The following is a 19,370-nucleotide window of genomic DNA, read 5'->3' on the forward strand; positions in this document are numbered from 1 at the left end:
GGAAAGAAAGTTAATTAAGCCTATACTGTATATACCTAACCCTGTGGTTTAGTGCGTATGAAACGCACAGTGTAGTGCAGCCCTAACATAACTGCAGTTGTCGATAAGTGAAACGGGGCCGCCATAACGTTTTATCACAATGCAAGACGTGGTGCGTTATCGACGTGCTAATTATAGTTTATTGGAGCTTTCCTTTGCCATAATTTTCTCCTGTCATAAATTACTAATGAGTTCCCGCGGTTCCACTCGCTATAACTATGGGGAGTAACGTGTTATAATATATCCAATAATAAACAGGTTACATAGCGCAAAAGTTTTTTTCAGGTTATACTAGTTGTTCATGATGTAAGCGCGTTTAATCACGCAAACCTTTTAACTTTATTTTATGAAGGTTTATCAAGTGTCATAGAAAAATAAGATTTGTCCTTACCTAGGATTATTGAATGAATACATTAAAAAATAAATAAAAATGTTCTAAAAGGGCTCAAAATGCAAATATTTCATTTTTTTTTCTACCTACTGAAAACAACGAAAAAAAGTTGAAAAGTATTTTTGAAACAAAAATTAAAAGAGTAAGTTTTTCAAACCATGGCAGTTCGTTGATAAGTATTTCTTGAACAAACAGTTACAATATTATATTTTCGGAATCTACATAAAACTCAGCATATATTTGTTGTAATTAAAGGTTTTTTTTTCGCCTATCTTTCATATCTGCCATATTAAAATAATTTATAAGTCAATCCTATTTAATTCTATTTAATGCTATTAAGCAAATTATATATAATATGATAAGACCCCCTTATTATGAAGTTAATTCGAATTCCACCTTACTTATCAAAACCATTTTATATATATATCCAAAGATGTATTCAGTCTGCACTTTAAATAAAATTATTTTAAATACTGGATAGAAGCAGAAACTTTGCGGAAACCCATAATATATTATGAAAATTAAGCTTAATTTGCTTGAACTAATTATAAATTACACCATACAAATTAAGCTTAATTTTCAAAATTATTTTAATAAATAAGGTGCGAACATACAATCATAGGCTGTTAAATACATTACCTTTCCGTCCATCCTTCCATCCTTCCATCCTTCCATCATTCGATTTATTAACGTAGTCTGTAACGTAAACGTGTGGCGTGATCATAAAACGTTACGGCCACCCCGTTTTACTTATTGACTGCAGTTATATTAGGTTTTCGCACACTATGCGTTTATTAAAAAAAAAATATCCGATTTCACTGCCGAGGAACAAGGTGATGCCTAAATAAGGAACGCCTAATCTTAGGAGATTCCTAGGTATCTATCAACCGTACACCAATAGTTAGTGTTTTTTTTTCTTTTAGGTTTAGGTTTAATGAAAACGTGCAAATGTTTCTAAAGGGTAGTATTTTTTTAGGAATTATCTGTTTTTTTTTCTTGTGGAATCATAGCCTTTTAAACACTTCGCAGGACCACGAGTTTTATACGCCAACTGAAAAAACAACCCCGGCTAAATTCAAGTACGATTTGCACAAGAAGGGTTCCGTTGCATAATGCGTAAACACCAAAAAAAACAAGTTTCTTGTATTTTAGTACATATTTGATCTGACACTGAAATATTAGACACGTCAAAAGTTTATCACTCTTGCTATCCACTGTGTAATTAAGACAGACGGAAACAGAGATTTGGAAATGGAATCTCGATGACACCTTTCGGGTACTGCACCCTGAAAAGAAGGTTTTCTAAGCTACGTCTTAATATCTGTTGCTTCGTTTTGTCGAAGCCTTCACAATATGTTTATGTTTTCGATTCCATATAATTATAGCTATATACCCGTATTCTCCATTATAGTATTAAAGCGTCCCAATAGAGGTCGATTTGATCAATTATTCGTGTAAATCAGCCCATTTCCATTAATGTTAACCAAATAATGGGATTCCATTGCATTGCATTATATTAACGGAATAGATTTATGACGTGTATTGCTGTCCGCGATCGATGCTGCTTACATGATTTATGCTAATTGCTTTGTGGTTTTGATGTATTGTGTTTATGGTCTATGGGTTTTCAGGACGCTTTTATCTCAATTCGTTTGGATTAGGAAAGTCTTTAGTATGTTTCGATTGGTAACATGTGCTTGCCCTCCATATTAGCACAAGCACGCCTAATGCAAGCACTGCCTATCTAATTTTCTTTACGCTCGTATATTGGGAGGATTTTTCCATGTTATCCCATCTTCCACGCCATTGTACGTAGTTAGCTCAGTCATTAGATAGTAGGTACATAAATTATCAAATTTTCCTAATTTGCGTGTATTTAGAAAGTTCAAAAACTTGCATTGAAGCACCGTGATGGGTCCATGCTCTTAAATCCTTTCTCCCCTGGCCGAGACCTGTTTCCAGCAGTGCGACGTTAATAGGCTGCGGATGATGAATTTAAAAAGGAGCCCTTATAGCATCACCTCGTTATCTGGCTGTTAATACATTTCTCAGGTACGAATACATGTGACGGTATCAAGTTTGAATCTTATACTGATGACTTTGCTTCCTTCCTTTGGAGCTTTAAAATACAATCAAACATGTATGTTATTAATCAAAGAATCCGCGGTTTATACTAAGACTATACGAATGAAAACATATAGGTTACTTCCTTCGACTCATGTTTGGCTATTAAGTCTTAGAACGAGTAAAGAAGTGAATCCTAATACCGTCTATTTTTAGTTACAATTTAATTTTATAAACTCAATTAACAATATATAAGTTTGTACGGAACTCATCGATGTACGAGTCCGACTAATACTTGGCCTATTATGTTAAAAAAATAAATAATTAATATCGCCTATAATTAATATTAATATCGCCTTAAATAATTAAATGAAATTATCATCAATCAAAATTTCAGGACATTACAGTTACTATTTTATTGTACGAGTAAGAGGTTGTGTAAGTGTGGAGATTTTCGAAAACTGGACCGGACTTGTGTGAATGCTGTGTTTTGCGTTATATACGTACAATTTTAAGTCAGATTTGTATATTTTATGTATATAGTCTGAGGCGCGGGAATCCCCATAAACATCGAGAAATTACCGAAACCTTCAGTTATTATTCATAAAGTTTACTTTCGTCTCTTTTACGATGATGAATAGGTCTTGACTACGCGGAGGTCCATATAAAAAGATGCTGTGCGTTTGAATAAGTAAGAAGGAGTTGTATGAACTTTTTGTTTTATTTGAGGCAGATTTATTTCGTAAGGAAACGAAACCTACATACATTCTACATTGACTAGAAGCATCGTTCCTTGCCACAAAGGAAACTTCTAGAACCAATTTTATTTTAGCTTATAAAAGCAGCGTTGAAAGCCTCGTTGTTTGGCCTACCTTTAGGGAGGAATAACCGAGTTCTATCCACGGCTAACCTTTTGGAGCTATGTGCGTTTTTAATTTAAGCAATTAAAATATAACTTACTATAACGGTGATGGAAAAATATCGTGTGGAAACCTGCGTCTAAGAGCTCTCAAATGCTTGTGGTTTGTTAGTCTAATCTTACGACCTACGCACGTATTGTTCGCAGAAGATACCCCTGGCCAGGTAAGTTATGGGTAGGTAATGATGATGAGTTCCGTCAAGTTAATAACAAACTGACATAAGAAAGCAGAAACAAATATTTTTTAACATTTTTTTTTACAATAATCACACCGCTATCTAGCTTCAAAGTAAGCGTAGCTCGTTTTATGGTTACTTATATGACTGTTGAATACTTTTATGAATAATGTTTATACATAATTACAATACACAGATGAACACCCAGACAATGAAAAACATTCATGTTCATCACACAAACATTTTCCAGTTGTGGGAATCGAACACACAGCCTTGGACTCAAAAAATACGAGCCGCTGCCCACTGCGCCAATAGGCCGTCTGAAATATTTTCGTTATTGATTGTATAGGTATAGATAGCTACATATATGCTTTCAAATTATATTTCGTTACATCTATGCCATTCAAAATTACATCTAGGGTTTGAAGCACTGAACACATTGTTTGAACTAGGCTGAGGCGAATCTTAGTTTGTTTAACAATGCCTTGTTTCTAACTAGTTATAGGCTTCTATAACAATAACTGATGCAATCTCCTCCATAGTCCAATAGTTAAGCAGTTTCAGTTTCGGTTTCAAAGATCTGTCCTGCTATTTCATTGACGTCACTCGTCGTTGAGTTCGCCTTTGAAATATAAATGCCGATAAGGCAGTGTAGGCAGTGGCGTGCATAGAAGGTATACGCAGGGTATGAAGATATAAAATTAAGAAAATTGTCAGTACGAGTTGTAAAAAACTTAAGGATAAGCATTGTGAGAGTTATCAAAAGCCTACCTTAAGTTTTTATAACTCGTACTGGAAATTTTCTTCATTTTATATCCTCTGCATACCCTGGTCATACTCTCTATGCACGCCACTGAATGTAGCGATACTGTTTTAGGAAATAACACTGCAAAGACTAGCATGAAGCCAACGGTAAATTGACAATTAAGGAGTAAAAGTTAAGCAAGTATAGAGTCGGCGGCTCTAAAGTATATACTTCAGAGCCGCCGACCCGATGTTTTGTGGCACAGCTAGGTGTTGGTGACTTTTTTGACATGACAAATCGCAGACAAGCGCCCGCCATGTTGGCAACATGTCGCCGACAAGATTCGTTTAAATTCTAGCCGCTGACACCACCAGGCTGTGACGGCGGGTCGGCAGCTATGGTTTGTAGACTCCTACGATCCGTATAATTAAGGAACTTGCTCCCTCGGCCCTTATTGCCATACACTGATGCTATGATTTTAGATTGATTCGCTAGTCCCGCTTTGTACACCTTAACGCAAAACGACGAGAACATAAATACTACCCAATCCCGACTTTGGACGATACAGCGTCCGCGTGCCCAACAAACATTATCACACCATTCCCTATTCCGATTTTCGGATATCTTAGTTTTGCGTGAAGAAAAGTATTTAAAGTTAGTATTCACAAGTGACTGAAGTATGATTATTTCGAAATGCGACAAAACGGGGATTACCATGCCAACGGGAAATTCCCTTTCAGAGAGCTATAAAGCTTTTGTGATTTGTAGTAAAGTGACTAGAATTTATTTGGATCAGTGATAGTAAGTATAAAGTTGGCGGACGGACAGATGGTATGATACAAATGCGGTGTCAAAATTATAAAAATAAGTTTGTCACCTCCTCCAAAATGCTGCTCTCGTGCATTGCTATACACCCTGCAAGCCGACCCCCTTCTGTAAAAAGTTACCTTTCCGACTGGTTGCCAACCGGTCATCTTCATTTATAACAGATGATTTGAAAGCGGCAGTTGTACACTAGTGGTGAAATTTGTAAGATTATTTTTGTCTAATCGCCACTGTTTGACTTCATAATTTAAATTTACCGAATAGAGAGTTGATAATGACTAATCGAGAATAACGGTATGCAGCGTCTCGCAAAAGTTGCTTTAGCGTTATGACCGGAAATCAACAATAATCATAGAATTAGATTAGGGACAATTGCTCTAAGCAAAGTGGAGCGAAAAAAACTGTTGTCATAACAAAAGCTTTAATGTATTGGGTAACACCATAATGACTAGGTGTATAAAATCACATGACGCAATGGGGTGGGGGTTGAACGACCCAATCAATGGTTTCTGAGCAACGGAGTGCCAACAATGACGTCATTTGGCGTACGAGTACCTAGTTACCTACCATCGGTGGCTGTTACACCATAGCGTAGCTATCATGTAGGTAAAATCTCTGGTTTATAGACTTTACTTGTTTTTTCATTCAAAAGTTTTGTTCTTTAATGTGTGTCTGGTTTCCTATACGCCATAGAAAGGACTTGAAGCTGTTAATTATGAGTTATTTAATAATATCAAAAAATAATAGGAAAAAAACTACTACTAGTTTCAAGAACATCGTGATGGTAAAGCGCCTGCTTTAAGTTTCACCTGTATACTTTTTTAATTAAAGAAAATTGTAATGAATGTCAACTAGGACATCTTTCTATTTTCTTTTATGGTTGAAGAGATGAGAGTTCAAGTCTGTTTGAATAACACGGTAGGTACCTTAGAGTACCTTCCTTATGATTTATTTTTTACAGAAATGTTATGTTTTACAGAAATGCTAGTTTAGGTATTATCAAACGAATTCTGAAGGTTATACTTACTTTCTGTGCAAATGCCATTTTAAATTTTTGGTTTTAGATTTTAATATTGAAATGGTTGAATAACATCATCACTTCAACTGATTGATGTCCACTGCTAGACGAAAGTGTTTTGTAAGGAGTTCCATAATCCGTTGGCCGCTTGTTTCCAACGCCTCCCAATGACTCTTAATGTTGTCCGTCAACCTTTTTTGGGGGCCGTCCAATGCAACGCTGCGTTTACCGGGTCGCCATTCCAGCACCTTGGGACCTCGACATACATCGGTTCTTCAAGCTATGATTTGAAGACTTACTTACGCTTGCGTTAAAATCGTTTAGGTAAGATGCAAAATGAATACGAAAATGTTACCTGCCTCAAGCCTGTCTAAACTGTAAGCGAACGTGAGAGAAACTTGGGACTTCGTCTAGAAAATGCAAATCATCGAACGAAATTGCGTCAAATTATTAACACAAGCCCCGAGTTACGGGAAAATTCGGGTACAAATAAATACCTGCGACATTACATATTAAATACATAAATTTGGTATTGTACCAACAATTTAACAATACAGTTTAAAACGACAATCGTTCGACTATTATAAGTAAAAATAATACTTGTAAATGTATATTATTCACGTGCATAATATACAGTCATCGCAGAAAGGCCTTTATGAGTTTTATATAAGACGTGTCAAGAACAGTTTCTCTACCATTGATTTGATGTTTTGTTGGATACAGTTATGTTAATTTTAGGTATATTTCTATGGCACACAATATAAATAACGACGCATGATAATTATTGTGGTATCTATACTAACGGGAACTTTTTAAAGAACTTAGTTGGTTTATTATGTGTAGTTATCAAATCGATCAAATCAAATACACTTTATTGTACACCATAGTCAAAGCAATACAGGTTATCCTATTGTCAGAAATGGAGATTTTCAACCGGTATAAGGAGGTACAATAAACTAATCTATTATCTGTGCATAATAGATTGTTATTTTCTGTGGTAAGAATGTGTAATGCAAAGTGCATAAATTCATTGTATTAATGTGTTTATCAGTTCATTGTTTTAAAAAGCTTAAGCCCACGAGAGCGAAGCGAACATGAAAATGTTTGCCAATGTTACAAAATAGGTAATTTTGTTTTATCTTAATAATTGACAGATTCACCAAATGCCCCACGTGATGATAATTAGAAAAACATGTTGCAATAAAACCTGTAGTTTAACTATTACCATCGTTATCAACCCATTGCCGGCCTTCCTTCAGGCCACAGGTCTCCTGTCAGAATGAGAAGATTTAAGGTCGTATTGAGGATCGCTAGACTTCACACGCCTTTGAGAAGGCTATGGAGAACTTTCAGGAGGTTTTCTCACGACAGTCAACGTGTCCTGAGGATGTTTCGGTGTCGAAGCGAAACGTGCGTAGGGAGGAGGTACTCGTACATTGCCGAAGATCTGTTTAGTTTGGAGTACAGTCTCGAAATTTTTGCGGAGTATTGCAAATTAAACTTAATTTTCATAATATAACATTGATTTCCGCAAAGTAACACCTGCTTCTATCCAAAATTTGAAAAACGTTTTGTTTACAAAAATTCTCCGTTATGACGGAGCTCGTCGAAAAATGAGATTTCTTTTCATAAATGAAATGTATATTTATGAAAAGCTCTGATACTGCTATAAACTACTACTTATTGCACCTATTCAGATTTCGCCGCCATAACTAATTAGGTCTGCTCTAAAAAGTTACACCATGACTCCCTTATAACCTTGAAGTCGTTTTAACTTGGGCATTTATGCACACTGTTTGTGTAATGATTTATTAAAATGGCCTTTTTGTGCCGAGTTTGCGTAATAGCTTGCAATAACAAACCAAGCGCGACACAATCGTGCAAAATAAACAAATAATATCCAAACAGTTCATTTGGTGTTATTAATTGAACTAGTTTTTGATATTGCTGAATATGATTTGTTTGACATTGCACCAAAATACCCATTTACCAAACGTGCCTTACAGTGTAATTCGTGTTAGATATAAAAAGTGTATCCATCTGTCTATCTCTGTCTGTACTAGTAAATAAAATGAAAGTACCCATCTATTACGTAGGAATTACCTACTTTCAACCTAACTGAAAAACTAGGTACTGACGTAATCAACCTGTACTTCTTGCAAACTGTCGACCTCCATGGCGCTGTCGTGAGCGCTGTGGTCTTAAAAATGAGGCACTGGGTTCGTTTCCCGGCGTGAGAAATTAAGGTCCTTCGGTTCAGTGGCGTGCATAGAGGGAATGCACAGGGTAAGCAGATGATATAAAATGTAAAAAATCTCCTGTACGATTTATAAATACTTAAGGTAGCCTACCTTAAGTTTTTTATAACTCTTACTGGAGATTTTCATCATCTTATCTGCATACCCTTTGCATACCCTCTATGCACGCCACTGCGTTCGGTTTTCGGCCGTGGCTAGTTTGCACCACCGACAAAGACGTGAAGGGAGTGAACGTTCCGGTACGATACCGCGTAAAAACGATAAGGGGTATAGATTACATATAACAGCCCTATATCTGTTAAGCTCTACTACCATTAACTACTATGTATTGCATTAATCTTTGTTACTCATCGGTGTGACGCACTCCCCGGAACAATACTATAGCAATATGAGTGGTTTTATACAATAGAACTCAACGTTCCTGCTGTAATTGGAAATGGATGTATAGAGTTTTTTTCGCATTCAGCAAGATGGAAACTTATCGATGTGTCAAATTTATACAATCGGTGCGACATGAAAAAGAGTTGCGCTTTCACCATCGACGTTATAAATAGCACAGTGCAACATAAAATATATATACTTTTAGTCATTTTAAGTTAATGAATTAGTGCCGAGTAGATGCTTTATGGACGTGAGGACAGGTCGTTGAGCTCTTTTTAAAGGATTTTTCAAATAGGTTAGAGTCTACCGGTGATACTAGAGCTAGCTAGCTATTACCTAAAAGTGGCAATGCTGCCAGCATCTCAGGCGCTATATCTGCTGCGGTGGTTTCAAAGACGTTTTAGATTTTTATCTAGTGTTATTTTGAAACAGTTATTCTTTATAACTGTTTTAATGGTAACTAAAATAGTATATTAATGGTTATATGGCGAGTGTTTACATCGTGGAATAGCCATCAGAAGTGTCTACTTTAACTAAAAAAAAGTATGTGGGTATTGGTGTACACACGTAAGAGGTGAAACTTCTTTTCTTTTTTTTTTTTAGTTTATTTAAAACAAGGTAAAATAGCGTTAAACGTTTTTGGAATTCGCATTGGAAGTTTTACTTCAATAATAAAAAATATCCATATCAATATATCTGTTTAAACAGATAAAAATCCTCACCGAATTTCGCAAAGAAAGCTTCTTAAAAAGTTTGGTCAAATAATAGCTTTTTTAAATAATTACTTTCTCTTTTGTAGTATTTTTCATACAAAAGTGCTCTTGTTTAATTACTATAATGAAAACTCCACGAGAGGTGTTGCGGGAGGACGCCTTAGCTGTGATTTATTGCAAATAATATAAACTTTACAATATTTGGAAAGCATTTATCCGTTTTGGGGAGCATACCGTTTTATTATGCTATACTCATTTTAATCTCACTAGTTGCACTAGTTGCATAAATGCCGATGTTGACATTCATTCAACTAGTGTAAGTTATATCGGGAAGTTGGTAATAAGAAATCTGAAATATAAAAAAATTAAATAATAAGTCGTATTAAATAGTAGTTTGCATTATAAGTGATGCATTATTTATTACTAGGTGTTGCCCGCGACTTCGTCTGCGTTTGATTTTGTTTTTAATGTAGTATTAAATTTAGTTGTAGATCTAAAAAAAAATTTAGTATGTAGTATCGCTAAGCCTTAAATGAGGGGTTTGCTGCTGTCCGCTGAGGAGTTCTGTCCTCTTTCTCCAACCACAGTTTGGGCAAAATTTAACACATATTACAAAATAACACTAATAACTCTATAGTACAAAAATAATTATTTAAATCAGTTATAATTTGTCGGAGTTATGGTGTAAAATCGTCAAACACTCATCCCAAAGTCATCCCAACACTCTCGCAAAGGAACCGAGTTTAATGTCGGGATAAAAAGTACCGTATATTACTTCTGATACTTTCATGAAAATGTGTACAAAGTTTCATGAGGATCGGTTAAGTAGTTTTTGCGTAAAAGCGTAACAAACAAACTTACATTGACATTTATAATATTATAGTAGGGACTTTTGTAATAACTTAAATCTCTTTTTAAATTTTTGTGTAGCCCTATTTTTTTTTAATAAAAGTTTAGTAATTCGTGGACAATGGTGTGGGTCTTGTGCTAATGATATTTTATTTTAAGATGTCTTTTTTGTTATTTTTGTGCATGACTGTCTGTTGTACCTAATAAATAAAAAAATAAAAAAAAATCTCAATTAATTTAGTTTTTCTAATGCGTTCGAATCTTTGCTTACTTACTTATCTAGTAATAATTATTACCAAAGTGAACTTTAGTCTCCTTTGAGAAGGTTAATAAGTAAAACGTTGGCGAAGTATATTTTTTTTATTATTTTTATTATCCATATTTATATATAACCAGTCTGATTAATGGCTGACTGATTGCCACAGGGCCCAGGCCATCTCGAATAGGAGAGTGTGTCGACAAATATCCATTTGACGATTAAAACTAGTTTGTAAAAGCTGACTCGAGTAATTGAAGTATGCTTGGATTTGAGTTCGGAAACATTTGGTATGAATATAAATACGGCTACAATCAAAACAAGAACCAAGTTGGAAGCGGGGAGTTTTGTGTTTATTTGTGTGTCTGCTGCCGTTCACACGCACTCAGTTAGGTACCGTCGGCAAGAACAACAAAGAAGTGTTTTATTTGTTTTCAAAAGTAGCTTCTTCATTGGATTGTTTTGATTCGTTCATGGGATTTTTTACCAGATTAAAAACACTGCTAGTAGTTCTTGTTCAAACTCAATTAATAAAAAAAGATAGCAATCATTATAGGTCTGATTCTATGTTCAGTGCGATTGAAACTAAATAATATAAAGGTAATGAAAATGTTGAGAACATCTGCAAACACAAAATAAATCAATTTCTCTCTTAAATTAGTTTTTGTTTAACCTTAATTACGTTAATTAAAACGCTTTGGAAACTAGGTTGCGGTGTTAGTGATTAGTTAATTTTTTGGACGTGAAATCAATTTCAGTGTAATGAGCATTTAATTATTTTCAGATCGTATTTTTACATGTGGTACTACTATTTATAAAGGTGCGTGCATGTGTTTATCACGTAAAAATTATTTGAAAAATTTATCTAAATTTATTGTTACATATAAAAAGTAATAATGCTTTACTTACCTGCTTATTTTATTTAGTTTGTTAGATATCATATTAATACGTGAATATTTAGCGTTCCGATAGTTCTGGTTAGACTGCTACCATCTTAGACATCGCATGTATGCACCACCATGTATAGATATAATAATTTATGACGTGAATTTAGGTAATTATTTTTTTGCCGACCCTCCTGGATATTTCGATGCGTGCGCGCATCCGCTGTACGTTGCGACGCACAAAAATAACTTCGGCTTTGTCTTATCGAAGATCCTTACCAATTGAAGTGTGTTTAAGATATAAAACTATCGGGAAAATTACGAAAGATTATTATATCTAATGCGGAGTTCATTGATATTTTATGAAAATTAAGCTTAATTTTATACTCCGCGAAAAGCATGAGAGCCTGTTTTTTGTAATTTATACAATTAATTCAGTACTGTCTAAGTAGTGCCTTAACAATTAATAATTGTAAAGTCATCATCTCCTGAGGATCCGGTTTCGGAAAGAAACGTGCGTAGAGGGTACATTGCCGAAGATCTGTTTGGTTTGGGGTATAAAGATTGAAGAAATTCTAAATTAGATCATACAGACTCTCCTGCTTTTCGCAGATAGTATCTCTATGCACTAGCCATTGCCCGTGACTTGTTCGCTTTTTTTCTTAATTCCATTGTACCGGGTTATAAAAAGAATATTTTATTATTCTCGAGGATAAGTATAAGCTATCTCTATGATCGAATAATTGACCATAACGTACTTAAGTATCTTGATATTGTTTAAACGCCGTGGCTGTGGTTTCCTTATGCCTTTCTGGGATAAGTCGTAGGTAGGTATCTTATTTTTGTGGTAGTTCAGTCTTTCCTGCTTTTGTAATATCTGAATGTACTCTGGGAGCCTTCGGTCGTGGCTTGTTACCACTCTACTAACAAAAACGTGTCGTCAAGCAACTCAACGTTTCGACACGATGCCGCGACCGATTAGAGGAATAAGTTTAGTATAACAGCTTAGAGGCTGCCCGCTATCTTAAACTTTATCATCACTTAAATAAAGCCGAGATTGCAGTGAAGAACTTACGTGTAATGGAAATAAAATGAAAATTTTTAATACAAATTTCATGAATGATTGTTCTTTATAACTACTGAAAAGCTAGCGATGAAGAACAATTCGTGTGAAAAATTGTTCATCGTTTAAAAGTAAAATAATACATTTTACACATGGTAAACTGGGGTTGAACTAGGGAGTAAAGCAATTCAATTTCACTGGAAATTCGATGTCTCAAACAGCTGAATTCTCGGAATTTGTTAGACGGGAAATGATATTCAGAAACTTTGGTACAACTTAGTTAAAACAATTTGAGAATTTGAGTAAGAGATTGTGTTTCTGAAGAGTTGCTTTCGGAAACTCCTATGTCTTAGGAGTTTTTTTTGTGTGACATTAACAGTATTAAAATTAAACATATCAATCAAGCACCTATAACAGTTCACTGCAGGACTAAAGAGATCTCCCACCTCCCCAGGGGAGGGTTTGCCCACGTTGAGCAAACGGGTGAGTGCACTCTAAAAAAAAATTGGTTATTCCTAACAAGATAGTGATTGTTGTGATCAAGCATCTTGATTCCATACGAGCCTAACAAGAACATAGATACATCAAATAAGATGATAATGATTGTTTATCATAATTCAATGGACTGGGCAACTGTATTGCTCCTATTATTGTTATTTAACTAAGGCATATTCTTAACTGATTCAATTTACGTACTTGTTTAAGCTAAATAATTAAAAATGATCTAATCATACAAAGAAGTAAATAATAATAGAAACAACGTATTTATTTGTTAGAATCAATGAACATACCTACATTGTTAGCTCAATCTTTAATGAACTTGCTGCTATAACTAATCAGCTTTTGTTGTTATGTTTATTATCATAATTGTTATAATTTATATAACGTCAACTAAGAGAAAATCTCTCTTAGTTGGCTTTCTTTTTTTAGAGTGTGATCACTACACATAGTACTACACGTTGTACGCCCTAAGTCACCTCCTACAACAATCGCGGAACGAAGAGTAATGGTGACAAATCTTCTTATTCGCGTCACCACACGGTTTAATTTTAACATTACAAGCAATACAAATATAATTCACGTCATAACCGAGTCACATGTTAAGAACTTAATGGTATCTACAATGTCTAGTAAACAGAAAAGGCTCTCAGTTCTTTAGTGTATTACACAACGTGTAACTGAATTACGAAATAATGTTAAAGGATGCATAAGTATATAACATAAGGAATCACCCTGTAATAATATTAAATCAAAAGAACAATATTTATCTTTCCATACAAACGAATTCAAAACAGTCTGTGAGTCTGTCTGTTTCACAGATAAGTCTCAGATACAGTTAATAATGTACCTCTTAAGAATCAGAAGTATTATTTCGGTTTTCATTTACACCGCGTTGTTTAAACCTTCAAGGTAGATCGCAGTACGGGATTGTTAAAGTTAAAGTTGTTAAAGTTCATATTGTATTGTATGGAGGAGTGTAACAGTAAATCGTCTTATACATTAATCCCTGTAGTTACAGCCACACATCATGAATTCAGAGAAATCTGATTACCAAGAGCATAAGTAACTTTGTAGCTCACTTGTTATCTAGTCAGCTATATCCGACATGTGCTGTGCAGTATCAAGACACAACGACCTATATGTATGGCCCCAGATGCCAGACTCTCGTAAGCTAATTACGGGCCATTCGAGGCTTTAGTTAAGTTGGAATTTGAGCCATTTAATCTCTGTAGTGCCCTATTTATTCTGCATAAAATCGTTAAAAGTTTAAAAAATGAATTAATAAATAAATAAATGTAATCGCTTTAATGACAGGAGTAAAAATATGCTCTGAATAAGTTATGAAAAGAAATTACAGTGTCTCATAATATAAACCTGTTGTAGGTCCTCTCTTTATTATCGAAATATTAATCCTAGAATTGTAAAAATGCTTAGTCGATAAAGACGCAGTTAATTTGAATTAATGAACACGACAGTATAAAAAAATCTATACAAAATGCTTTATGAGAATATACGAGCTGAAATTGTAAGGAAGACAAAATTGAACCTAACTTCCTAACTTTATTAAAATATAACTTTCGTATCTCGCAGTCTCTACCTTCGCCTAAAAAATTATACCTCATCCTTCATCTATGTCCTCCCAGTTATATTTGACCTTTATAACAACGGTTTTCAACCGAAAAACGTTTATGATGAGTCAGTTTCAAAGGTCAAATTTCGTTGGACGCTCAAATTACATAATTCGAAAACACCTTGCCTTAAAAATAATAAAAAAGTCGACCCTACAATCCTACATAGTTGTGTTTTTTGTTGCAGGGTGAAAGAGACAACCAGTCGACGAGTGTGTGGAAGTGAGAGGGGACGAGTCCAGTTTTACCAGTTTGGGAAAGGATACAGTTTTTTAAATAGAAAAAAATTATAGTGACCACATTCGTGTGTCTAGTAATGCGAGTGCTCAAAATCAGTGTTTTGTGAGTGATTTTGTTTTCGTCGGATAAAATGGCTGCCCTTCCCGCGCTTTTTGGATTGCTTATGGCCGCTTTAGTAACAGGTGAGCGCACTTTCACTAACTTTTAATACTTATGTACTTTACCTTTTCTAAATTTCTACCTGCCTCAGGTAATTATTTACAGGGACGAAAAGTTTTCTTATAAATTAAATAGTGTTTCAGTTAACCAAAGGATTTATAATCGGGAAATAACATTGTTTACAGGGCTGTGAAGCCTATTTTGCAGCTTGCTATTTAGGAGAGTTTGATATTTTTTTTTTCAAATTAAATAGGAATAATTATATTTTAGGAAAAAACTCATTGAATTTTTGGGCAAATTAAGTATCAGTCCATGTTTTTGAGTGTGTGCTATATTTAAAAACGTGTAATATGCATGTTGTTAGTGCTCTTAATAAATAACTAGTATTTATTAGTAGTATTATTATTGTTAAAATTCAATAATAGTGTATGTATTAAGTATGTACCTCATTTACAGCAATATGATACAAAAATTACATAGTTCCGCATTTTATTGAAACCTTTAATGTCAATATGCTCTTTAGTAGGTTGGTACTTACCAAATAAATACACAATTTCGGTTCAGGATAAAATTCCATTTCCTGAAGTCTATCACATTTACTTCTAGTACCTCGCCGAAGATTGCTTAAGTGGAGAAAAATTGAATATGTATGATTCTCATAATAAAACTATAATTGTGTTGAAATTATCCCGTTAGATGATATGGCATCATTCAAAATAAACCTCCCTGGCACATAGTTTGGAAAAAACATGGCCTACTAAGACTCCGGAAAAAATAAATTGGTCTTCTTAACTGAACGCCTTAATGTTTATACATTTAGACCGTACCTACGAGTACGTCCCATATTTATTTGAAACGTTTTTATGTAAATTACCTCGATATATTTTATGTATCGAGCAACATTTTTTCTTATTAACATAATGTTGCAAAGTTAGTAATATAAATCACTTCCGAAATGGAAGCTGCTTATAAACGGGATTGAAATTATTGAAAAAGTTCAGGAGTTTTTACAAAGTAATTTTGCGTGTTGAGATAACACTATTATTGTTTGCTTCATTTTGTTTTAGAGATCTGTAGATAAAATGAAACATTCGTATATTGACAAATATGTTCAATAAACAAAGACAAACAATCATTTAAACAATATTTACATTACTTTTTAGTTAAGAATATAAAATAAAAACAAACTTTTTATTATTTTACATAAATTTACATAAAGATCTTTTACGTGGACAAGTAAGAAAAAATAGATTTTAAATGTAAAATGCATAACTATACTCAAAGATTTAAAAACCGGATTAATTAGCAAATCCCTCTTTGGCTGCGATTACCAGAGATTTGGACTGAAATCAAAGTAGAGTCAAATTGGTTCTATCGAGAGTATAAAATGTATATGATAATATTTAGATAAAATATTTATCGGTATCGGTAAATCCCTTCATCAAGATATAAAAGAGGATTAAATTATATTTTGTATTCCAGTATTGATACATTCTCTAGTCGTAGCTTAATTGTTAAAAGTTTTCACTAATGTATAGCAACACTATTAGTTATTTGCCTTTTTTTTTTTTAAAGCGTGAATTATTATATATATTACTTCATGGTAACGGGTATTTGCATGATAAACACTCGCGGCTAGATAACCCGCATTCATATCTAATCGTTATCATTTCATTGAGGAATGAAGTATATAGAAGTTAGTTATTAATTTTCATCAATTCTACGAATTGTTTTTATATTATTTTCTCCTTCTCGTAGTCATTATTGATGGTACTCAAATTATGCGTGAAAGGAACCATAGATGCGTATAAGAAACATATGGATGATAATAACAGTTCATAAAATTGTTCCTGTACTTACTTACATGTGGCAATAATAATTACAGCCCACGAAACCGAAATGATGCAGTGTGATGTTTCTATGCTCTCAAGCACAGAAAAAAGAGACCCATCAGAGTACGTTCATAGATGCCGATGTTACTATACTATAATTTTGTTTCTTCGCCTATTTTGGTCTGTTTTATCCGCGATATTCGATTAATTGTGATTTGTGACGTCACATAGCCTATGACACTCGGGCCTGTGAAGTCACATAACGACGAACACTAATGTTTGCTAAGAGGACTCCAACGAAACCTGAATTAATAATATCTTCTTAATAGGGGATTCACGAAAGTAAAACAATATGCCTGTTTATACATTCATACATAGCCTGGTAAACATACTACTCCCGTAGTGGGTAAAAAGCATACAGGTTGATTCAGCCTACGTGTAACGATTGCCATCGCTCACGGCGTCTCAATGATCACAGAATATAATGCAGTTTAGTGAAATAGTATGAGATAGATTTAGCGGCGTTATATTTTATTTAAAATCGATAAAAGAATACCAGCGATCACTCGAATTTGGCAATACCCCGTGAGTAAGATCTAGAAACGTCGTAAAATGTTGAAACTTTACGTAATTTTCTTACTTTCTCGTATCTGAGTCACGAGAGGCACTTTTTTTGTTTAGCTTAACAATTACTTCTAATAACTTATAGTTAAGCTAGAATAATGGAAATGGGATAAACTGAGTAAATATCCAATCACTCATATATGATTAGAATCGGGTATTTTTTCGTCTGCATTGGAGGCGAGGTGATGAGAGGTGTATATGAGAGCTATGCGCCCAGAAATTAGACGTTTTTACTTCTTCTGGACAATACTATGATGGTAATAAATATGGCGTCATCTAGACGTCAAATTAGAAGTTGAAGAACTGAACAAGTATTAAAGGGTACAAGCGGCACAAAACCGTGGAATTTGGAACTTCGTACAAAAGGCTTTTTTAATTATACTCTTTATTTGCAAGTTAAAGAAACAAAAGAAGAATAGAAAACAAACACAGAAGCAGAATAGAAAAGGCGGCCTTATCGCTTAGGAGCGATCTGTGCCAGGCCTCCCCAAGGTTGTCTTTTTACATTATAAATGACGTTATCTTTATCTTCATCGTCATCATCATCACATAAACTAGTAGACGTCCATTGATCGACATAATTTTTCCTCAGGTTGTCCTAATGAGGATGATGATGAAGATAAGGATCATTTCACAGATTTCTTAAACCATTTTTAATAATTTGGAATCTGCACATTGGGCCTTAATGATGGTTTTTAACCTTGTATATTGCTTTGAAAGTTATCCAAACGATAGACAGTGTTGCCAATTCTGTTATATATACAACTCTAAACTAAACTAAATTGGCAGGTCTTAAAATAGCCATCCTTTTCCACAAATAACGTATGGGAAAAAATGGCACAGCACTACTTTAAACCTTGTCAGTTTAGTTTCTTCTGTACAACATAATCTTAATAGTAACATCTTGTTTAGAAGGACGTTCAAAAAACAAGTCGGGAATAATGTACCAATAATTTAAAGACCGTCAAAGTATCGCTAACCTGTTGTGTTAACTAAATGTAAACATTCCATTCCTGTGCGCTTCCCGTCACTATTAGTTAGGGTTCCATTGTAACCTTGAAATTTTTATCAGTATTTTTAAATATAAAGTCTGGTATTCTCTATCTAAAATTATCTGCGGAAGATCGTTAGTTACATTCTGTCGAAGGACTCAAATACAAAACATTAATTTATCGTACCTTTCAGTAATCTGGCATTAAAGTGTTACAATAACGTACTTTTTTACACAAGGCCTCTGATTTATTACTACAAATTCCAATCAAGTAATTTCTGCAGGTGACCCTGAGTTATGAAACCTATTTGCGACCTACGAATACGATTTAGGGAAAGAATAGATAGAATGATCTACCCTAATAAACTAGAAAGTCTCTCTAGCGTCTTAAAGGTAAAAATATGTAGGTAAAAATAAAAAAACACTGGGCTCAGGTTGTCGCCTCAATTGATGTAGGGCCTCTAATAGATGAACGGTTTCTTGTAAAAATTTCCACAAACTACGGTCTTGTGCTGCGACTAACTTGTGTGTTTCGAATGGGCAGTAGATGATATCCACCTTAGGGATTGCAAGCTCTATAGTAGTTGAGCCCCTGGGGTCATCGATACCTTGTGTGTTTCGGATGGACAGTAAGGGTTGTAAGCTCGCCCAAAGCTTATCGAATCGGAAGTGGGCGAAGGGAGACTTTAACCTAAAGGGACCTTAAGTGAGGCTCGGACTTCGACCCAGATTGACGTTTGGGAAGTTCGGGTTTGTGAGACCTCGACTTCACCGGCAAAGACGCGCGCTCTGCTCTGTATTTGTGTCCTACTTG

At 34.5% G+C, this 19,370-nt stretch overlaps 1 protein-coding gene across 5 annotated transcripts in view; it reads left to right on the top strand.

Annotated features, from left to right (window-relative positions):
- LOC120628486 (fasciclin-3) overlaps positions 1 to 19,370 on the top strand; it is a 200,698-nt gene that overhangs the window by 46,126 nt on the left and 135,202 nt on the right. For all 5 annotated transcript variants that reach the window (XM_039896879.1, XM_039896880.1, XM_039896881.1 and 2 more), the window contains exon 2: positions 14,898 to 15,132. In XM_039896879.1, coding sequence (XP_039752813.1) covers positions 15,081 to 15,132 — 52 coding nt within the window. In that variant the 5' untranslated portion in view covers positions 14,898 to 15,080. The remainder of the gene's footprint in view (positions 1 to 14,897; positions 15,133 to 19,370) is intronic.

Source organism: Pararge aegeria, chromosome 12, assembly GCF_905163445.1.
Source record: "Pararge aegeria chromosome 12, ilParAegt1.1, whole genome shotgun sequence".
Taxonomy (NCBI): Eukaryota; Metazoa; Arthropoda; class Insecta; order Lepidoptera; family Nymphalidae; genus Pararge; species Pararge aegeria.